Source organism: Tilletiopsis washingtonensis, assembly GCF_003144115.1.
Source record: "Tilletiopsis washingtonensis strain MCA 4186 unplaced genomic scaffold FA09scaffold_2, whole genome shotgun sequence".
NCBI classification, from domain to species: Eukaryota; Fungi; Basidiomycota; class Exobasidiomycetes; order Entylomatales; genus Tilletiopsis; species Tilletiopsis washingtonensis.
In genome coordinates this window covers 510,398-531,490 of record NW_020311999.1, presented here as the reverse complement: position 1 = coordinate 531,490, position 21,093 = coordinate 510,398, and the positions used below count along the sequence as shown (strand labels likewise).

Below are 21,093 nucleotides of genomic sequence, written 5' to 3'. Positions count from 1 at the left end.
CGGACGAGAGCTGCTCCAAGGGAACTCGAGTGAGCTTGACCGGGGCCATGCTCGACCGACAGCGAGGCGCACGAGAAGGTCCTGCTGCATGCCCCCAGCGCGCCTTCTTCCGCCATCGCACCCTGCCCAGCAGCACCGCATCGCTTTTGCGTCTCACCCTCTCTGTGCCTCTGCAGCTGCATCCGCTGCTGCGAAGGACACAGCAGAGTAGCTGTAGGGCAGGCTCGGCAGCTGGCTGTGCGGTGAGCCCGGCCTGCATGCGCCATCATGCGGCATCCGAGACGCGCAGGCCCGACCGCCGACACAGGCGGCGTGCTGGCGCGGCGCCAGCGCCGTTCGACACCGCAAGGCGCGGCGGCGTGCGGGCGCCATCGCGCGCTGCGCGAGGCACGCACGCGTCGAGGCAGCTCAGGCAGGCGGCCAGCAGCCGCAGAGCAGCCTCCTCGACGGCGGCCCGCACCCTTCTTAAGCGCTTTGCCCGCCTCCTGGCTTGCCTCAGCCCCACCATCACTGCACGCCAGCGCAAGCCGCCGCCGCCGCTGCTGCTGCCTCAACGTCAAGCCGGATCCGAGTCACCTTCAAGCGTCCGGCCGAGCCCAGCCATAGCGCCGCATCTGCTCCCCTTCGCCTGCAGTGCCCCGCGCGCGCGCACGTCTCGCCGCTCCTCATCGTGCCGCTCGTCGCCGCCGCCGCACGCTCGAGCCGGGTTCGCGCGCCGCCACCACCGCCCAGGCGTCCATCGCGCACCCTCTCTCACGCCGTAACGACTACAGCGACATCAGTGCTCCCGCAGCACAGCTTGTAATTGTCTGCCGACGCAGCCATCGCCTCACGTCGTCAGCCGCAGCTGCTGTTGCCCGGCGCGGGCGTGCACCATCGACGCGCTCTTGCACGCGCCGCTCTCGCCATCACCTCTGCGCGCTCGCGCCCATGACCGGCCAGCGCCGCGAGTGAAGCGCGTCGACGACCACCCACGCTCACGCCCCAGCGCACGCACGCGCGCCAGGGGCTCGGTTCTCTCATCCGCGCGCAAGGTGAGTGTCTGCTGAGCTCGCGGTGCAGTGAGCGCGACACGCTGGCCGCGCTGCCAGCCTGATGTGCGCGCTTGGTTCGCCTGTCGCCGCTCATGCTGACCTCTGCCTACAGCGCGCGACCACACGCCGCCATGGAGGACATCTCGGCCGACGATGATCTTCTCTCCGACATCCTGCTCGAGTGCGTGTGGTGCCGGGCCTGACAGTTGATGCGCGCGTGTCGCTGACCGCTCTCACCCTGCAGCGGGCTGGAATTTGACCCGCCGATCTCGACGCACAAGATGAACCAGACGTACCGCAGCCCGCGCTATGAGACGAACTTCATCATGGCGCTGTTGAAGCAGCGCATCGTGCTGGAGTCGGACGTCAACGCGGCGCTGGAGGAGCTGAGCCGGTGAGTCGTCGTGCTGCGGTTACGGGCTCGCGTGGTGTGCGCTCGTGGTGCGGTGTAGTGGCGGCAGTGGCGGGACGGTGCGGGGCGCTGGACAGCACACGCAGAGCGACGTTTGCCCGCCGGACAATCCATCGCTGCGCGCTGTGGCTGGTCGCTGACTACCTATCTGCAGGCTCCGCTTGATCCAGCGCCATCTGCAGGACAAGGACGAGCGGCAGGCGCAGGCCTTCTATGCGTGAGTGCTGTCGGTCCGGCATCGAGGCTGGCTGTGGTTGACGTGCACGTCTGCAGGCATGCACGCCGCTACCTCGAGACGTACCTGCCCGATGCTGGCGTCGAATTTGCTCTGACTGCGCGCTACAAGCGCCCACACCCATCGATTGCGCGCGCCGCTGCGGCCGCCGCGGCGGCTGGGACCAGCACGGACACCGCACTGAGCAACGGCGGCGCGTCCACTTCGGCTGCTGGTGCACTTGCCTCTGCAAGTCCGCCGCCGGTCGAGCCGGCACCGAGCAACGGCAAGAGCAGCTGGAAGGGCAAAGGCAAGGCGCTGACCGACAGCTCGAGCACTGCGCCGCCCGGGCATCCGAGAGCCGACCTGTGCGTCGTTGCGCTGCGGGCGTACAAGGCCGGCGAGATCGTCATGTGCAAGGGCGGCGTCAAGGACCTGACGAAGGACGAGGATGTGGCGCTGAGGGAGGAGGCGGCGGGCAGCCGAGACGCGCGCGATGCCAAGGGCTACGCCGGCGTGCTTGGCCCGGGCCGCGACTTCTCCATCATCCGCAGTGCGCGCAAGGGCTGCAGCCAGCTGCTACTTGGGCCTGCGCGTTTCGTCAACGTGAGTGGCCCGCACAATCTGCGTGAGGCGCGCCGAGCTGACACGCCGCTGCAGCATGACTGCAACCCCAACACCGAGTTCCACCGCATCGGCTCGTCGCAGATGGCCTTCAAGACGCTGCGGCCCATCGGCCTCAACGAGGAGATCACGACGTACTACGGCGACAACTACTTCGAATGGGGCAACTCCGAGTGCCTCTGCGCCACGTGCGAGTACCGCGGGCGCGGCGCGTATGCGCCTCGCGACGGCGAGCCGGGAGCGCTGCCGCTGTCTGTCGAGGCTGCGGCAGAGTCTCCGGCCGACTCCAATGGCGGCGACGCGGCCGCCAACGCGCGGCGCACGTCTGGGCGCAAGACGACGTCGTCGCGCCAGATGAGCTCGACGTACTCGCCGGGCGTGCCCTCGCTGTCGCCTACGCCGGCGCTGAGTGTCACTCCGCACGAGGGAGTCTCGTCAGGCACTGGCTCCGAGGCTTCGTCGATTGTCTCGACACGCAGTGGCCGCTCGATCACGCACCACATCTCCGATCGCGAGGCCAGCGAGTACTTGCACGTGACGATGCCGCGCGGAGACCGCCTCACCTGCAACACGTGCGGCGCCAAGTACTGGGCGCTGGAGTCGTGGTGGACGCCCGACGAGTGCCGGCGCTGCGAGCGCCACTTCCGCATCTACAAGGCCGACTGGCCCTCGCGCAAGCCGACTGAGCGCCCATACACCGGCCTTGCCGAGCTGAAGATGTACCGCGGCCAGCCATCTATGAAGGGCAGGCACAAGCGCGGCGCCGTCGACCAGGACGTGGACCAGGACGCGGCAAGCGCGACGCCGGTGGCGCCGAGCAAGCGGAAAGCGCGCATCTCAGGAGAGAAGGGTCCTGCGCGCAAGCTCGGGGCCCCGAAAGCGGAGGACGCTGCGTCGGACGCGTCGGCCACGCCGGTGAAGCTGACGCCGCTGCGCGACGCTCCGCCGGACCAGCCAGGCGGCAGCACTGTCAAAGCCGAAGGCTCTCCGGTAGACGCCACGCCAACGGCGTCGAAAGCCGCGGCAGTCTTGCCGCCGCCGCCAAAGGCTGAGCCAGAGCACAAGGAGCAACCGCTGAAGCGGCGCAAGAGCAAGGTGCTCCTGGCGCCGCCCGATCCGATCATGCCAGAGAGCGGCGATCCGGACGAGGATGCCATTGACCTCGCGCTCGGCACCTCCGCGCCGCATGTCAGCTCGCACACGGCGCAAGCACCGGCCACGAGCTCGGTGCAGGCAACGAAGCAGTCTGGGCGCGATGTGCTGCCCGACTTTGAGTCGCTGTCGGACCTCTCCGACCCCTCCGAGTCGGAGGTCGTCAAGCAGCGCGGCAAGGGCCACCGCAAGAAGGTCGAGTACTCGTCGAGCGATGGCGGCGACGTGCCCGCTGCGCCCAAGATGCTCGGCCCACAGGCGCGCACAGAGACGCTGGCGCTCTTCTGGGGCGCAGTTGATGGCGGCCGTCGTGCGCGTCGCCCGAGCAGCAATGCGCCCGAGCGCCCAGTTGTGACGCCGCGCACGAGCCGCTCGTCGGGACAGGGCCACCGGCGCTCCGGCAGCGGTGCATCTTCGCGCGCCTCGGCCTCGCGCGCCGCCATCGCCGACGATGAGGAGATGGACGTCGACGACGACGAGCTGCGCTCGGCCATGCGGCGGCCGCTGAAGAAGAAGAAGAAGCTGGCGCCGTCGAGCTCGGACGAGGAGGCAGCCGCGGCGATGCCTGCCGTCAGCGACAGCCGGCGCAGCAGCCTTACGCACAAGCCAACGCAGAGCGCGGCCGAGGCCGGTCCGCAGAATGGGCACGCCCCGGCGCGTCGCGCGAGCCTGGCTGCGCCAGAGGCCAGCGTCAGCAGCGGACAGACTAGCGGCGCCAGCTCTCCGGCCTCGGCCGTCGCGCTCGCGACGCAGGGCAGCGAGCGCACCTCGGTCAAGAATCTCGCGCTCTTCTGGAGTGCCGGGCTCAACGAGGAAGGCGGCCGCACGCGCCGTCAGGCACACCGCGATCCTAAGACGGTCACGCAGGTGCCGGAGCGCGCCAAGCGTGCGCGTGCCAGCGGCGAGGCGGCGCGCTCTAGCGACGACAGCCGCAGCGCGACGCCAGAGCTGAAGCGCAGCAAGCGCGGCGCAGGCCTGAAGGCGCGCGTCTCGGAGAGCGACGTGCCCAGCATCTCGAGCTGGCATGGAAGTCGCGAGGGCCAGATGGACGTCTCGCCGCCATCGAGCGACACGCCGCTCCGCTCAAGCTCTTCTTCGCAGGTCGACAAGACGCCCTCTGCCTCGACGAGCTTTGGCTGGCCGGCTGGCTCGCCTGCGCCGCCGCCGCTGACTGCGCCCTCGCCCTCGGCACGCGTGGCGCCTGGCCTGGCGCGACCTCTGTCCGCCTCTCCGCTCGCAGGACCCTTCCCTCCGGCCTCTGCGCAGCCCGGCCAGCCGATCCGCAGGAACCTGCGCTGGGGCAGCGGCAAGGTGTCGACGAGCCGGCCGCTGAGCGCCAGTCCGGCACAGGGTCAGCAGCCACGCTCTTCGCCGCTCGTGGGCCCAGCAGCCGCCTCTCAGATGGGCGCGCCGCGGCCTGACCTCAAGCTGGCGCGCCTGACGTCTACCAGCGCAGACGCTGTGCCGCAGAGCCAAAGCTCCGGCGCTGCTCGGCTGCCGAGCGCTGTGCCCTTCGCCACGGGCGCGCGCCGTGCTTCGCCTGGCGGCCCGAGCGCCCGGCCCAGCTCGCCCCTCGCCAAGCTCGCGACAGGGCTGGGCGAGTTCAAGGTGCCCGCCTCGCCCGCCTCGCCGCGCTGCGGTCCGGCGTCTGCGTCAGCCAAGGAGGCCGCGCAGAGCGGCGCGGCACCACCTGCTGCAGCACCTGGCGCAGAGCAGCTCGGGCCTGCGCTGGAGCTCGACGCCCCGCCGACGCCCGCTGCTCTGCGTGTGCCGTTTCTCGCCGAGGCGCCAGCATCGGCAGCAGACGCGTCGCAGCCAGTCAAGATGGAGCTCGACGAGCCGGCGCTCAAAGACACGGCTGCAGCTGCTGCTCCGCCGCTGGCGGCCGCACCCTTGGCGGCGCCGGAGCAGCGGCCTGCCTCCGAGACGACCCTCTAACGCCCCTTCATCTGTCACACCAGCACGCAATCCCATCCTTCCACGGCCGCGAGCGAGTGTGTGCCGTGCTGCATTGCACTGCGCGTGGCGGGCCTGTGGAAGAGCCCGCTCAAGCGGCGAAGGCGGCTGCGCCCTCACGCCATGCTGTCGGCGTTGCGTTGCTCTTGCTGCCCGACGAGCTGGTAGGTGCCGCGGCTGGCCGCGCCGCTGAGGCCGCGCCACATGCTCCATCGCCGGCCGGACCCTCGCTCGTCGTCGTCGCCGCCGGCGCGCTGGTGTGCCGGCACAAAGCCTCCCGGCGGCACGTCGAGCAGCGTCGTGTAGTCGATGCCGAGCTCGCGGCCGCGCGTCCAGAAGTCTACGCGCAGGGCCCCGCCGTCAGCATGGACAGCGAGCGTGACGCGGCTGCTCCACTCACCTCGACAATTGTTCACCAGGCCCGTGTCGAACGGATTGCTCGCCGAGGTCGCCTTTTTGAGGCCCTCGCCCGCCTTGCCCTTGGTGTAGAGATCCAGCCCGACGATGGACAGCAGCCAGTCGCCGGCACCCTTGAGCTTGGCCGCGGGGCCGTGTGCGTGCGGCGCTCCGCCAGCGGGCCGGCCGGGCATGGGTGCATCGCCCGTTTCCTCGTCCGTGGGCTCTGGCTCGCGGCCGGACGCCAGCGTCGCGGCGCGGTTCTCCATGAAGCCCGTCTGGGTGCGCAGACTCTGCAGTGCCCATCGTCAGCTCGCTCTCCTGGGGGGCCTGCGCAGAGCCGCAGTGACTCACGGAGCCGCGGCCGCCCATGAAGCCATACCTGCCCAGGTTGGCCACCTCGAGCGTCGTGAGCTGGCGCGAGATCTGCCACGACTGCGCGCCCAGCAGCACCACTGTCCAGCTCAGCTGCAGGCCCGCCCATATGGCCACGGCAAACAGGAAGCTGTCGTAGTCCGTCGCCGAGCAGAGGTCGCTCGTAAGCAGACACGAGGCGCTGATGAGCGGCACGTAAGGGTACGTGGCGTTGAGCGCAAAGTCTGCGGGACTCGGCGTGAGCAGAGATGCGTGAGCGCCTCGGAGGCCACTCACAGTGGTATGTGAGGTACAGGAACGAGACGATGCCGTAGACGAGGCAGCCGAGGAAGACGAGGAATTGCCGGTGATTGTTGACGCCGATGCACGATGCGACCCAAGGGCAGTGGTGATCGTGCCGTGCGACGCAGCGCTTGCACAGGCGACAGTGCTTGGAGCGCAGCGGTCTTCGGGTCATGCAGGTGATGCAGTAGTTCATCCCGTTGAGCCGACCCTCGTCTGCCAGCTGCTGCACGCCCAACCTCCGCTCTGCCTCGCTCTGCGGCAGCGGCACGTGGCCTGGCTCGAGCGTGGAGGCGCGGAAGAGATTCCAGGCGCAGGAGAGGAAGGCAATGGCGAACGTGAGGTTCGCAAAGGCGTGGCCGGGAGTCGCTGTGACGGTGCGTCAGCCATGCGCAGCCAGCCGAAGTGGCGCGCTGGACTCACCGTGCACGATCTTGGCAGCCCATTCCCAGCCGACCCATGCCACGCTGCCCGAGACGATGCCGAGGAAGTACGGGCTGCGCTGCAGGCTGTCTGCCTCTTGTGCGTCGAGCAGCACGCGTGTGATGACGTGGTGCATCGCGAAGAACTCGCCGACCACCAGCGGCACGCCCGTGAACCAAGGCAGCACGCTCAGCGTGAGGAACATGAGGCCGAAGGAGAGGAAGGGCAGCACCAGGATGGCTTGCCGCGCAGGACGCTGCGGAAGAGGTCGTCAGCACGCGTCGCTGCGCCTGGCAGCTGGAGGATACAACTCACCTCTGCCAGTGGCCGGTACTTGCGCCGGCCGTCCTCCTCCAGCCCCACATCCGCCAGCGCCTTTTTGTACGCGCCCAGGCTCTTCAGCTCCACCGCCATCTCGCGCGGCGTCTTGCCGCCCTCCTCGCGCGCCCAGAGGTCGCTGCCCGTGCCCGCCAGCTTGCGGATGCAGAGGCGGTTGCCCTTGACCACGGCCCAGTGCATGGGCGTGAGGCCTGTCGCATCGCGGCGATGCACGTCGGAGCCGTGCGCCAGGAGCAAGTCGAGCGAGAGGGCGTCGCCCTGGTACGCTGCCCACATGAGTGGCGTGTGGCCCTGCGAGTCTGCCGAGTCGAGCGAGGAGAAGGTGGAGAAGGCCGTGTGCTGGAGCAGCAGCAGCAGCGGCATGACGGCCGAGGAGTGCACTGTGAGATGCATCGCGTTGAAGCCCTGCGCATCGCTGAGCGTGGGGTCTGCGCCGGCGGAGAGGAGGAGATGCATGACGTAGAGGTGGCCGTTGCGCGCGGCCCACTGCAGCGGACTGGCGACGAGGTCGCCGCCGAGCGCGTCGACCTCGGCGCCGTGCTCGAGGAGGAAGCGGCAGACGGGCGTGTGGGCATTGATGGCGGCCCAGTGCAGCGGCGTGATGCCCTCCTCGTCGCGGTCGTTGGCGGTGGCGCGGCCCGTGGAGATGAGATGCTGGATGAGCGCCAGGTCGCCGCGCTGCGCGGCCGAGTGGATCGTCGCGGGCGTCGTGGGCCGCGAGATGGCGGCGCCGGGCGCCAGGCCACCGGATGCGCCGGACGACGACGGCGCGCCGGCCGCAGCGCCGACGTCGAGCGCTGCGGCGGAGGCAGGCGGGCTCGCAGACATGCGTGGTGCGTGTGTGCGGCCGGCGAGTCGTGTCGCGAGACTGCGGATGGTGGACGGGAGGCACGGTCCGTGCCTGGCGCGCCGGCCGAGAGCGTGGAAGGGCCGCGCCGCGTGGGAGCAGCCCCTGGGCGCGCGGCAGCGATGCGCCGTCTCGGGACTCGGCGATCACCGACAAGTGCCTTCGTCCTCGTGGCCTGGGCATGACAGACCTTTGAGCGGCTGAGGAGCGCTGCTGTCACTCAGGCTTGAGCGAGTAAGCGTGTGTGAGCACCGGGCCGAGTCATCAGCATGGTGCCGCAGAGTGCGAGGGAGGGAGGTGCGTGCAAGTCCGACGCATCGGGCCGACACGCGCCGCCGGCAGCGGCGCGGCCCGCGATAATCGAATGAAGCCGCGGCAGCGCGCGTCGAGGCCTGCCTCCCTACGGCCATCCCTCTCGCAGCTCAGCCAGGCCTCGTCTCTCTCCCTCTTCGCACTCGCTCGGCCATGCCCGCCTCGGCGGAGCATCTTGCGCCGCCTGGCTCTGGCGCCGCCACGCCGCACCACGTCAGCTTCTCGCCGCGCGACGACGCCGACGCCGCTCGACACCCGCTCTCCTCGCGCCCGCACTCGCAGCGCAGCAGCACGTCCGCCTCGCCCGCCGAGCCGCGGCGACGCACGGCCGCGCGCGCGCCGGACTCGGACAGCAGCGCTGCGTCGCCAGCTGGTGCGAGCGGCAGCAAGGATGCAGAGGCGCTCGGCAAGGGAGCAGATACAGACGATGGCGGCACGGGCAAGCAGCGCCGGCGCGGCGTGGCGCTGCCCTCGCAAGTCGCATGGGTCGTGCCGGTGCTGACGAGCTGGGCCAAGATGAAGCCGCTGATCCGCAGCTCCATCGTCGCGTGGCTCGTGAGTCTTCCAAAGCCTGCCCGGACGGCGTAGCGCAGCCAGCTCAGTGCGTCTCCGCTGCCAGTGCACGCTCTGCATGGTCATTCCCGCCGTCGAGGCGCGGCTCGGCAATGCCTCCTTCCTCGCGCTGCTCGGCGCCTTCATCCAGCCGGCCGAGATCCCCCTCGTGGCCGTCATCGAGCGGGAGCTCTTCACGCTTGGCCTGCAGCTCGTGGCGTGGGCGTGGAGCTGCTTGGGCATCAAGCTGGCCTCGCTGGCGCGCTCGCGCACCCTCAGCGCCAGCGAGGCACCGCTCACCGCTGTCTTCAGCGGAGAGTATTTGGAGGCAGGGCCGGCGGTGATCTGCGGCGTGTTCCTCTCCATCGGCGCAGCGGCGTGCCTCTATCTCAAGACCAAGTTCGGGCCGTCGCCCTTCCTCTTCGCCTCCATCCTCGCCTGCATCTGTCTCGACATCAACCTCGCCTACGCGGCGCTCTTTCCGTATCCCTACTACAAGCTGGCTGAGCAGATCATCATCCCGTTGGCCCTGAAAGCGGCTATCAGCATCTGCGTCTCGGCGTGCTTCTTCCCAAAGAGTGTTAACAGCCTATTCGTCGAGCGGCTGTGCGCCGTACTCGAACCGCTGTCGCTCGCAGCGAGGGACCAGATCGAGCTGCTGCAGGAGAGTCCGCTGTCGCCCGACTTCAACTTCACGCGCGTGCACGAGCACGTGGCGAAGAGCGAAGGCTCGCTGCTGCCACTACAGGCTTCGGCGCGCCTGCTGACTCGCGAGCTTTCGTTCGGGCTTGCGTCCGGCGCGGAGCTCTCGGAGCTCGTGCTGCTCACGCGCCGCTTGATGAATCCGAGCGACGGCTGGGCGTACTTCTACAGCATCGTGCGCGCGGACCTCAAGCACGATCGCTTCCCTCACACGCCTCTGCCGTCGCGGGGCGGCACACCTGTTGCTTCGCCGATGGCGACGCCCAGTCCCTCGCGGCCGCCTTCGCCCACCGGCGCAGGTCGCAGTCATCTGCAGGCAAAGCCCAACGACGCGGAACAGCACATGGGCGCGCTGTCACGCCACTTTCCGCATCTCTTTCCCTCCAGCCGACCGCACTCGCCCGGCTCCGATCACGACAGTCACAGTCAGCCCTCGCACTCGCGCTGGCATCTGCATCTGCCCCGCCACCACGAGCCGGCGCCCGTGGGCACGTGGGAGTCGCTGCGCTTCTCTGCGCTCGAGTCGCGCCTGCATCGCAAGGAGTACGACGTGCACACCGAGACGTGCATGCGCATCCTGGGCGAGACGAGCCGCAACATCCTTGCTGCACAGGCGGATGGTCTGGATCATGTGGTTGCGTGGCTTGGCGCGCTCAACCACGAGCGCCTCTCGCTCCTGCGGCGTCGCGTCCTCGGAGGCAAGGCGGCCGCCGACGGCGAGAAATTGAAGAGCACGCGTCTGGTCGTCGAGCATCTTGAGCAGGAGCTCGCCGAATTCTCGCGCAACCACGCCATCGTCGAGCCCTTTGAGCGCAGTCTCGACCCCGACTGTCCGCCGGACAAGCGCGTGCCGCACCGCTACCTCTTCCAGGCCTACGTGCATGCATTCCACACGAAGCGCTTTACCGTGCGTTTGCTGGAGCTGCTCAAGGTGATTGCCAATGTCGAGGACCAGCGCTCCTCGAAAGGCGGACGCTTCCATCTGCCGCAACTGCCGCGGCTCTTTCATGCAGAGACGTGGCGCGCCATGGGCGAGCCGTCGGCCGACAGCACGCAGCACGACGATGAGCCGCAGGAGATTGCCTACTCTGCGCCGCTCGTGTCTAGCTTGGGAAGCACTCGACGCAGGGACCCTGATGCGCTGGAGCCGGAGAACATGGTGCAGGAGATCGGCTCGCGCGCCTCGCACTGGCTGCATCGCCTGCAGGGTCCGACGGCCGCCTTGTGAGTTCAACGCGGCACCACGTCTCCTGTCTGGGCTCACGCGTACTTCTCACCCAGCGTCGTCAAGGCAGCCATGACGACGGCGCTGCTGACGCTGCCGTCGTATCTGCGCCAGACGGCCGGCTTCATGTACAACGAAAAGGCCGTGTGGGCCGTCTTCCAGGCGCAGCTCTGCCTGGCGCGCCATCGCGGCGAAGTGGCCTTTGGCTTCGTCAGTCGTATGATGGCCACGCTCGTCGGCGCCACGCTTGGCCTGCTGCTCTGGACGATCGCCTCGGGCGGCAACGATGCAGCCGTGAGTCGAAAGCAGAATGCATGCATCGCCTCGCTCTTAGTACTGACACGCGTCTGCGCAGAATCCCTACGCAGTCATGGCCACCGCAGCGGTCGGCTATCCGTTCCTGATGCTGCTGCGTCTGCACCTCCCCGGCCCGCCTATCACGGCCATCATCCTCTCCATCACCGCGGCGCTCGTGATGGGCTACAGTCTCAAGGACAGCATAAACCCCACGATTGGCTTCTCCGGCACCGGGTGGGGCGTCGCTTGGCGCCGCTTCGTCGCTACCGCCATTGGCACAGGCGCGGCGGTGATCGGTGAGCACTGTCGTGAGCGGTCAAAGACCATCTGCTGAGCTTTCCTTCCCCGGCCCCTCAGTCTCAATCCTGCCGCCAAGCTCCACGCTGCGACGCTACCAGCGCACAGCACATGTGAGTTGCCCGGCGAGAGCGAGCATGTCGCTGTACTGACGTGTCGAGCAGGCTGCGATCATCAACGAGCTGTGCCAGCTCTTCGCCGATCTCATCTCCTTTGCCGCCTCGAGCCACAGCGACGAAGCCGTGCCGCGCGAGCTGCATGCCAAGCTGCTCACCACACGCAGCAAGCTCCGGCGCATTGCTCTTCTGCGAGCTGTCGTCTCGTACGAGTTCTCGCTGCGTGGTCGGTGGCCTACCAAGCGGTACGACACGCTGGCGGCCACCGAGATGGAGATCTCAAAGCTGCTCAGCCACGCCGTCGTCGTCAGCGAGGAGCTGGGCCCGGCATATAGCGCAGCACTGCTGCGCCGCACGCGCGGCTTGGATCCGCTCTTTCTGGGCGACGTCATTGCCGTGCTGCAGATGTGCTCGACGGCACTGCAGACAGGAGAGGCGCTGCCGCAAGGTAGGCAGACACGGTCGCGACTCGCCGGCCACGCTGACGCCCCCCCCCCCCTTCCTCTTCTTCTCTCCCTCCACACTCTTCCTTCCCTTGCCCCTCCCAGTCACGCCTGTGCTCGTCGAGCGACTGCTCCTCGTAGCGCAAGGAGGCTTCGCCATCTCGCGCGGGGAAGAAGACGAAGATGTGTGTGCCTCCACTTCTCTCCCCTCCCGCCTCCCCACTGACCTCTCTCTCTCGCCAGTTCGGTCTTCCGCGCCTCATTACTCCCTCCGTCCTCAAGGAGCCGCAGTACCAAGCCTTCTCCGTCGGCGTCAGCGTCATGTTTGGTCTCGTGCTGCGCTTCGATCGTCTCGTCAACGCCACGAAAGCTCTCGTGGGCGAAAGATATCCGATCACGCTGGACTTCAACCGCACGCATGCTTATCGACCTACAGAGTACAGCTAGCCTCGGGGTCCGGTCCGCACCTCTGCTCCCATCTCAATGTCACGCATCACTCAGCCTGCGTGACCAGTGTGCATTGCGAGCGAGCGTCTCAAGCAGCAGTGCCAACAGTCGCCGCGCGAGCCCACACAGCGTCGTCGTCCTGCTTCTGCTTCTCGCGCTGCGCGCGCAGGATGGCAGCTTTCTTGACGGTCAGCCGTCGACTGAGATACTCCTGCACCGAGAGCGGCGAGACAATCATGCCTCCGCCCGAGGCGAAGGAAGGGTCTGCGCTGGGAGGCAGCGCCTCCGTCACGGCGACCATTGACTTGGGACGCTCGCCTGATTCGGTGGCTGCGATGTTCGCGCGCGCGGCGGCTTCGGCTGCGGACGCCTTGTCGGCCTTAGAGGCGGCCTTGGTCTCTGCGACACTCGAAGAGGGTGAAGCGGCACGAGGTGTGGGCGCAGCAGTGCTCTGTGCTGACAGGGGCGCGGGAGAAGAAGCACCAGAGGGCGTGGTGATGCCGAGAATCTCGTTGATGCTGACCGAGTCCGAGCCGACCATGCGCTTGGCGCGCAGGAACTTGGCTCGTGATCTGTACAGAGACACGCATACGGTCAGCACGGCGTCTCGAGGCGCAAGGGCGGGGTAAGGTGGCGACTCACGCGAGCCGGATAGGCTTGCCAGCCGCCGCATCCTTCTTCAATGCGCGCACCGCCTTTGCGTCTTTCGCCAGTTCCGGATCGGCGGCGACGACGGCGCCGATGACCTGATCGACGGCCGCTGCCTTCTCGCCCTTCTTCTCCGCCTTGCGTGCTGCCTTCTCTTGCGCCTTCTCGAGCTTCTTCGCCGCTCGTCGTGCATCTTTCTCCTCTGCCGTTTCATCGCGTTTACGCTTGCGTGATCCCTCTGCCTCTGCCTCGATGACCACTGCTTCCGGCGCCGGAGATGCTGCCGCCGCAGCCGCCGCGGCAGCGTTCAATCGCTCGAACAGGCCGCCGAGTTCGCCTCCCGCGCCAGTCCATGCATCAGGTCTCCCCGCCGCCCTGGCCTCCCTCTCATAGCGCGCAGCTCCAATGCCGCTCTTGTCGAGCTTCAAGCTCGCCGCAAGTGGGTCGGCGCGTCCCTGAGCTCCCGAGCCGAGGCCCTGGCCCGCTGACCAGCCCATTGACGAGAGCAACTTGTGTCCCGGCAACGAGACGTCGGAGGACCAACGAGAGTTGCGCGTCGAGGCGGATCCCACTAGACGTTGCTTGACGCGTCCGCCGGAGATGCGAGAGATGCTGTTGCTGCTCTGCAGTGGGGAGGAGGTGCCGGAACTGGAGGCAGTTGAAGGTCCCATGCCGAGTGTGCTGGGCGCTGATGCCACCAGACGAGCGGCTGGACGAGAAGAAGAAGCGATTGGCGCTGCTATGACGACGGGCGCGACGATTGAAGACTCTGCGATCAGACTTGAGGATCAGCTACGCGTCTTCTGGACTGCCTGCACGCCGCCTCCCACCCAGACACACAATGCGCTCCCGTTCAGGCCTCAAAGCGCTGGTGCAAGCGCATAGGATTGCCAGGTAGCCTCTCTAGATTACAACCTCCCTCGCCCTCCTCCCCCACACTCTCCCTGCCGCGCGCCGCAAGAGGCCTACGACTCACCGGCAGCAGCGGCAGGTGCAGCGGCCTTCTTGGCCTGCTTCGCCAGCTTCTTCTCCTCCTTTGCCTCCTTCTTCGCCCTCTTTGCCTCTTTGCGCGCCGCCTTTTCGGCCTTGCTCTCCTTTGCCTCCTTGGCCTCGGCCGCCGGTGCGGGTGCGGCCTCGACGACGCTCGGCGCCGGCGCCGGTGCAGGTGCGGGTGCGGGCGCGGATGCAGCAGACTTGGCCGCCTCCTTGGCCGCGCGCTTGGCAGCCTTGCGCGCCGCCTTGTCCTCCTCCTTGCTCGCTACGGGAGCAGCTGCGGCTGCGGCAGGCTCGGCGTCGGCGTCGGCCTTGCGCTTCTTGCTCGCCTTGCTTGCCTCTGCCTGTGCGGGCGCCGGCGCAGGCGCAGCGACGGGCGCAGGTGCGGGTGCGGCAGCCGGCGCGGGTGCCGGGGCGGCGGCGGCGGCGTTGCTGTTGTTCTGCTGCTGGTTGCCCTTGCCCTTCTTCATAGGGGGACGGTAGACGCTGTACAAAGTGCCTCGGCGGTCAGCCTTGCCTGAGGTCGTGCGACGATGCTGCCGCTGCTGCTGCCGTGCGCTCAAGAGCTGGCGAGCTGGCTAGTGCTGTGCAAGTGGCTGTGGCTCGGACGCCTTGCGGCTTGGGTGGCCTGTCCAGTCTCCTCCCTAGCGCACCAATGCTGGCCTCCTCCTCCTCTTCCTTCCCGCCAGACACGTCTCCTCTGACGCACCTGCGCTCGTACTTCTGAGCCTCGCTGATGCAGCTCGTGTGTCCCTTCCACTCGGCACTGCTGCCGAACTGCACGCTGCAGTCGAGGCAGGTGAAGGGCGCCCAGCAGCGCGCGTAGTGCTGCTCCAGCTTGGGCTTCTTGACGGCGTCGTTGCAGGCTTCGCAGTTGAAGGAGACCATGGCGGCGGTGGATGGGGTGGTGCGGGCGGGAGGGCAGAGGGCGGCATGCGGCGAGGGCAAGGCGAGGCGAGGCCGGGCACATTTTTCAAACGCCTGTCGTGCGAGAGAGGAGCGTGGGAACAGCGGCCGGCGCCGACGTGGCCGGCGGCGGCGGCGCGGGGAAGGCAAGGCACGCCGGCAGCGGCAGCGGCGGTGCGCTGCGTGCAGCTGGCTGGCTGCTGTTGCCTGCCGGCGCTCGGGCTCAGCCCAGGAGCTCGCCTCAGCACCACCACCATCACCGCCTCACCGTTCCACACTAGACTTCGTTCGGCTCGACGACTCCGTACACGGCGCGTCTGCACGGCCTCGCTCGTCTTCGCGCACGCCACCGCCTGCTCTCAGGCCCGGCTGCGTCCGTCGTCCGAGGCGGCCCAAGCATCCTCGCTGGCCGGCACCGCCTCGCTGTGCGCGATGCAGGCGCCTCTCTCGCCCGTGGCCGCCGGGCCCAGCAGCAACGCAGGCAGCAGCGCCGCTCCGCCTTCCGAGCGTCTCGTGCATCTACGCATCAAGTCTCCCTCGCTCCCTCTCTCCTCTTCCCTCTCCTCCTCCACTCTCGGCGCAGGGGCGCTCGACAGCCTCGCCGTCGCGCCCCACACGACGATTGCGCAGGTGAAGCGGCACATTGAGGCGGCGTGGCCGGGCAGGCCGCGCGCCGAGGGCATGCGCTGCATCAGAGCGGGCCGCTTGATGCAAGATGAGGAGACCGTCGAGGGCATGGGTGGCGTGAGTACGAGAGAAGTGGAGCGGCGGAGCGGGGGCAGCAGCGCAGAGGCATGGGGTGAGACGAGAGACACGAGAGAAGCGGGCCGCGGGCCGTTGGCTCGAGGCACCAGAATCGGACACGAGAGGGTCCAAGCTCGGTCTCCCCTACTTCTCTGGCATGCAGCTCTGTAGCCATACACTGCTTACGGGCTCGTTGCGAGGCTCTCTATTGTGTCCACGCCTGTGCTCCAGCAGCCGCTCATCGCTCTCTCCTCATCCATCTCGGCTCACACCCTCTCACCAACCAGTCGGACCCTCAAGACCCAGCATCGCTCCACCTAGTAGTGCGTCCCGACGCCTGGGCCGATCCCGAAGCCTCCACACTGCGTCCTCGCCTGGCCTCACGCGCACCCAGCGTCGTCGCTATGCGTCGGCAAGCTTCCTCTGATGCGGCGCTGCTGTTCGAGGGCACGGCCGTCGCTGCCGCTGCCGCTGCGAGTAGTGGCGCAGCTGCGTCTGCTTCTTCAACCGCACCTCACGCACCTGCGGCTGGCGCATGCGATCTGACGCGTCTCTCCGACTCGCTGCCTGGCATGGCGCCTACGACCATCCTACGGCTAGCGACAGCCTTTCAAGCAAAGTCTGTACGCTACGGCGACATCTACGCCACGCTTTGGCACGAGCTCTATGGCGCGCCCTCCTCGCCGCCCCCTGCGCCTGCACTGCCGCAAGTGCTGCAGCAGCTGGGCGTGACGCAGAAAGAGGCGTTTCAGGATGCGCATGGCTGCGAGTCCGTCTTCTTGCGCCTGCCGGAAGTGGAGGATGATTTGAAGAGGGCGTTGCCGCAGGAGTGGGAGGACAGGATCTGCATGGCAGCGTTGTCGACTCGGGGAGCAGACGAGCAAGAGAAGTTGGCGCACCTACAACAGGCCGTTGAAGTCGAGTAAGTCCCGTTTTGCGCAGGGCACGCCGTGCCGCATCACTGATCACACCTCCACGCAGCGGCCTGCCATACCTCTTGAGGCTACCGCTCACTCCTCGAGCACTAGTGATCAACGAGCTCCTCCATCATCTCCGCTTCCGCATCGAGCTACTGCGCGACGTTTCCAGTCGGCTCTTCCTCTACGCCGCACATCGCGAGGAGATCTCCAGCGCAGGCGCGGCGGGCCGGGACCTTCCGTTCGAGGAGCGCCTGCGTGGTGTGCCCGCTGCTGCTGCGGCCGCCACCGCTGCTCCCGCCGCAGCACAAGCAGGCGGTCCTGCGCGTATGGAGCGGCGTCTACTTCCTGCGCTGCTGCTCCAAGAGTTGAGCGCCGTCGCAGCGCCGATGCTCTTTCTCGCCTTCAAGCTCAGCATTCTCGTCTACGTCTTCACTCGGCATGCCGGCGACTTGAAGCGTTGGTGCATCATCGGCGCTGCCACCGCATACGTCTTCTATGAAGGACTGCGGATCATGCAGCGTCGTCGACGCGTTCGACAGCGGGAGTTTGCGCAGAGAATGATGCCTGGCGCCGCTGCTACAGCACAACAGGAGGCGCCGCAGACGCCACAGGCTCGGCAGCAACCGGCAACGCAGCAGCGCAATGAGGCTGGCGGCGCTCTGCGTGCGCCGCAGCGGCATCGTGCCACGTCGCCGCTGACGTTGGCCTTTTGGATCGAGCACCTCGCCTACCTTTCCCTCGCCGATGAAGATGCCGAGCTTGGCCTTATCTCCTCTGCGCACGCAGCGCCGCAGCCGAATCAAGTGCAGCGAAGCTGGCGCCACACGATCTACGCTAATGTGGTGCTGCCTGCCGCGCTCTTCCTCGGCACCCTGGTGCCCGAGGTAGAGATCCGTCGACGACGCGCGATCGAGGAGCGCGAGGAGCTAATCCGTGCCGAGGCGGCGAGGGAGGAGGTGCGACGGAGGGCCAAGGAGGCGGAGAGGGAGAAGAAGAGCCGCGAGGACGACGAGAAGGCAGCAGAGGCCTCCTCTGCATCACGCAGCAGCGCGATACCGACGCCCACGCCTACTGCTACGACGACGCAGCCTCATCAGCTGCTGGCATCAGAGTACGCCACTCGCGTCCTGCGTCGCCGCGGCGCAAACGCGCATGGCAGACAGGTTGACATCCAGCAGGAGCTGGATGCTGCGGCTCAGCAGGACGAGGAGGAGGATGAGGAGCCAGACGACATGGACATGGGCTTCTTCTGAGCGCGATCGAGCGCGACCCTGAGCAGAACACTGCTTCCCCTACACTTAGACATCTTGTTACCCGCCCCTCGCTGCGCAACTACATCACTTTAAGGCGAGACAGCTGGGCGTGTGGATTGCAGAGAAAGTGCGCAGCCTGGGAAGGAGAGCATGTGTTGCAGAGTGGCCGATAATGCGTGAAGTAAGAGAGGCGTCACATGGGCGGGAGGGGTAGAATGAAGCAGGCGTCGCAAGAGGTGCAGTCATGGCAGCCAGGCCGGCTCACTGCCGCTCAATCAGGATCGCGTCGTCGTCCGAGTCATCCGCCTGCTGCGCAGGATGGTGTCGCTGCGGCTGTGCGGCAAAGTCCGTCGCCGCGACGCCGTCCTTCTCAGTGCCGGGCGCGCCGCTGCCATCGGCGGCATGTGCGGCGAGCGCGTGCAGTTCGCCCTCGTCGAGCAGGCTGTCCGGGTCGGTGTTGGCGTGGTCTTCCTCGTCGTGCTCGTGCGGCGTTGCAGGTGGTGCGTCCGCCTCGTCGATCTGCAGCGCATCGACGCTCTGCGACAAGGCATGTGGTTGCGCTTGCGTCACAGGTGCCGGTGCCGGAGCATGTGCGTGCGGCGCTTCGTGCGGCGGCAGGTCGAGCAGATGGCCCATGCGCTCCACTTTGGTGCGCAGATACTTTTCCAGCTCTGGCCCTCGCGTGACACTGGCGCCCAGCATCGTGGCGCCGCTGCGGCGCAGGATATGATCGACGTACTCCTCCTCCGCCTCGCCATCGCCGCTTTCCTCCGAGCCACTCTCCCACGGCTCCTCCTCGCCGCCCGCCCAGTCATTCTCACTTGCCTCGCCCGAGCCAGGCGCAGACAAGACGCGCGGAGAATGCGCGCCGGCAGAGGGAGCTTGCGAGATGATGCTGGCGTCCATGGAGGCGCCAGCTCCGAGTGCCCGGCGTCGACTGCGGGGAATGGCACTTGCGGCGCGCCCGTCGGGCGTGCGCGGTGCCGAGGAGCTGGCGCGCGCCGCCGCCTTGGCTCGTCGCGCATGGTTGCGTCGTCGCCGAGCCTTTGCGCCTAGCTCCTCGCGCCATGCGCGCGGCACCATTGCGACGCGCTCTGCGACACGCACGCCCTCGCGCTCCAGTGCCTCCATCTTGTCCGGGTTGTTCGTCAGCAGTCGGCACGTCGAGACGCCCAAGTCGCGCAGAATGGCAGCTGCGATGTCGTACTTGCGCGCGTCGGGCAGATGGCCCAGCAGGACATTGGCAGAGACGGTGTCGTGGCCCATGTCCTGCAGATTGTACGCCATGAGCTTGTCGAGCAGCCCAATGCCGCGCCCTTCTTGTCGCAGATAGACGATGACTCCACGCGCCGGACGCGCACTCGTAGAGGTGGCGTGGATGAGCCGAATGGCCTCGTCGAGCTGCTCGCCGCAGTCGCAGCGCTGCGAGCCAATCGTCTCGCCCGTGTAGCACTCGCTGTGGATGCGCACCAGCGGCGCAGTCTCCTCCTCCTCGGGCACTGCTGCGCGCGACGCAGGCGCGAGGCGGGCCGCGGCGTGGGCTGCGGCGCTGTGCCGCGGGCGTGGCGGAGCCGCCGGACTGGCTTGCTGGAAGCTCGGGCCCAGCCGCCCCACGTACGCGCCGCGCACTATCCGCTCCATCTCCGTCTCTTCCGGACTCCACACCTCATCGAGCGTCTGGCTGCGCAGCGGGCGTGCGGCACCCTTGCGCGGCGAGTCGTCGCCCTGCTCGAGCGCCTGCATCGTCTCGGCAGAGTTCTGCGCCGGGTCGACGACGAGCGCCAGGTGCTCCTTGCCGTCGCGGTTGTTGCGGTACAGGTGGCAGAAAATCTCGCCGTGCGGCGTCGGAATGCGCGTGCGTGCGTAGCAGCGCGCAAGTAGCGGCGGCGGGCGCACGATGGAGGAGAGGCCCGCGAGCGAGAGCGGCGTCGTCTGGCCGGGCGGGGCGTTGACGCCGGGCGTGGGCAGCGCGCCGAGATGCAGCGGCGTCGAGGGCTGCGAGATGAGCGCCTGGCGCGAGTGCAGGGCCTCGGAGAGCTGCTCTGCGGCCTTGGAGCGCGGCGCCGGTGCAGCAGCTGGCTGCGGAGCGGCCGGCGCGGCGGCGGCGCTGGCGTCTGCGCTCTTCTGCGCCTCGGCAGCGGCCTGTGCCTGCGCTGCGCGCTCGCGCGAGGCCTTTGCCTCGGCCTCGAGGCGCAGCCGCACACTGCGCGGCGCCTGGCGCGACGAGTAGAGGGCGCGCTCCTCGTCGGTCAGCGCGGGCACGGAAGGCACGGCGCCGCCAAAGTAGCCGCTCTCCTGCTCCGGCTCGGGCTCCGGCGCGGGTGCGTCGCAGTTGGCGTAGCTGCCGGCTGCCGGCGCCGTTGCCGCAGCTGCGGCCTCCTGCCGCTGGCGCGCGCGCCGCTCCGACGCCGGCATCTGCGTCGAGGGCTTGGCGCGCGGTGCGCCGTAGGAGTGGTGGAAGTGGTGGCGCGTGACGTGCGGCCCGCTGGAGAGCGAGGCGGCGAGGATGATGGGATCGATGGGCGGGCGGCGCAGCGCGGTGAGCGTGGCGAGTGGGCGGCGCGAGCTGCTGCTGGCATGGCTGCTGCTGCGGCTGCGGCTGCCGCCCGCGGCCGCGTCGCCGGCGCCGGCATGGCGGAAGTGCGAGACGGGCGCCTGGCCGGGCTGCGGCAGCGCACTGAGCATGTCGAGCAGCGCCAGGTCGGCGGCCGAGGCGGCGTGGTGCGCCATCGTCATGGCGCGCCGGTGTATAAGGTGGTGGAGTGAGGGAGGGTGAGGCGGAGTGTGTGAATCGCATGGAACCCGCCAGGTGTCAGCCGAGGTGCTCGTGCCGGCTCCGCGTGATCCGCCGCCCGAGCCGGAGCTAAGCTTGGCCGCCGCGGGCGCGCGACTCCGGTGCCCCAACGCTCCGCCGCGCGTCATGGGCGATCAAGAGCTGCTCCCACGCCCCCCGGCCTCAGTCACAGGCCGCTCGCCGCCCCCTGAGCCGCTCTCCTCCCCACTCGACGGCGGCTCAGAGGATGGCGCACAGGCTTGTGGATGGCACAGCGCTTCACACACCTCCAGCGCTGCTCTTCACGCTTGCTGGCCAAACGAGCGGAGCATCTGGCTGTGCTACGCGAAGCACCAGCACGCCCGCCGCCGCTTCAGGCCGCACGTGTCTCCTCACGCCTGACCTCGGCTC

General features: G+C 68.3%; 8 protein-coding genes across 8 annotated transcripts; 4 read left to right on the top strand and 4 right to left on the bottom strand.

The window, feature by feature from the left end:
- Nucleotides 1–1,165: 1,165 nt before the first annotated feature.
- FA09DRAFT_336235 (hypothetical protein) lies at nt 1,166–5,374 on the top strand (the record flags this gene model as incomplete). The annotated part of the gene is made up of 5 exons (XM_025743863.1): nt 1,166–1,215; nt 1,279–1,428; nt 1,601–1,663; nt 1,720–2,266; nt 2,321–5,374. The coding sequence occupies 5 exons, from the start codon at nt 1,166–1,168 to the stop codon at nt 5,372–5,374; spliced, it is 3,864 nt and encodes a 1,287-aa protein (XP_025601115.1).
- A 134-nt stretch (nt 5,375–5,508) lies between these two features.
- Nucleotides 5,509–8,035, bottom strand: FA09DRAFT_336234 (ankyrin; the record flags this gene model as incomplete). Its single annotated transcript, XM_025743862.1, has 6 exons — nt 5,509–5,732; nt 5,793–6,081; nt 6,143–6,387; nt 6,440–6,814; nt 6,869–7,124; nt 7,184–8,035. The coding sequence occupies 6 exons, from the start codon at nt 8,033–8,035 to the stop codon at nt 5,509–5,511; spliced, it is 2,241 nt and encodes a 746-aa protein (XP_025601114.1).
- A 695-nt stretch (nt 8,036–8,730) lies between these two features.
- On the top strand, nt 8,731–12,500 carry FA09DRAFT_304007 (hypothetical protein). Its single transcript, XM_025740456.1, has 8 exons — nt 8,731–8,921; nt 8,986–10,844; nt 10,902–11,139; nt 11,201–11,438; nt 11,500–11,552; nt 11,604–12,003; nt 12,104–12,183; nt 12,242–12,500. The coding sequence occupies exons 1-8, from the start codon at nt 8,883–8,885 to the stop codon at nt 12,443–12,445; spliced, it is 3,111 nt and encodes a 1,036-aa protein (XP_025601113.1). The 5' UTR covers nt 8,731–8,882; the 3' UTR covers nt 12,446–12,500.
- On the bottom strand, nt 12,401–14,786 carry FA09DRAFT_327554 (hypothetical protein). Its single transcript, XM_025741442.1, has 3 exons — nt 14,070–14,786; nt 13,088–13,862; nt 12,401–13,017 (listed from the first exon to the last, which is right to left on the bottom strand). The coding sequence occupies exons 1-3, from the start codon at nt 14,554–14,556 to the stop codon at nt 12,534–12,536; spliced, it is 1,746 nt and encodes a 581-aa protein (XP_025601112.1). The 5' UTR covers nt 14,557–14,786; the 3' UTR covers nt 12,401–12,533.
- On the bottom strand, nt 14,783–14,974 carry FA09DRAFT_285363 (hypothetical protein; the record flags this gene model as incomplete). Its single annotated transcript, XM_025739883.1, has 1 exon — nt 14,783–14,974. A coding segment is annotated over one exon (192 nt), but the record flags the coding sequence as incomplete, so codon positions are not given.
- A 265-nt stretch (nt 14,975–15,239) lies between these two features.
- Nucleotides 15,240–16,023, top strand: FA09DRAFT_115467 (hypothetical protein). The gene has a single exon (XM_025739012.1). It carries the CDS (start codon nt 15,425–15,427, stop codon nt 15,905–15,907), a length of 483 nt encoding a protein of 160 aa, XP_025601110.1. The 5' UTR covers nt 15,240–15,424; the 3' UTR covers nt 15,908–16,023.
- A 117-nt stretch (nt 16,024–16,140) lies between these two features.
- Nucleotides 16,141–17,909, top strand: FA09DRAFT_336231 (hypothetical protein; the record flags this gene model as incomplete). The annotated part of the gene is made up of 2 exons (XM_025743861.1): nt 16,141–16,658; nt 16,718–17,909. 2 exons carry the CDS (start codon nt 16,141–16,143, stop codon nt 17,907–17,909), a joined length of 1,710 nt encoding a protein of 569 aa, XP_025601109.1.
- Nucleotides 17,910–17,933: 24 nt separating this feature from the next.
- On the bottom strand, nt 17,934–20,681 carry FA09DRAFT_327552 (hypothetical protein). The gene has a single exon (XM_025741441.1). It carries the CDS (start codon nt 20,637–20,639, stop codon nt 18,171–18,173), a length of 2,469 nt encoding a protein of 822 aa, XP_025601108.1. The 5' UTR covers nt 20,640–20,681; the 3' UTR covers nt 17,934–18,170.
- Nucleotides 20,682–21,093: the final 412 nt, after the last annotated feature.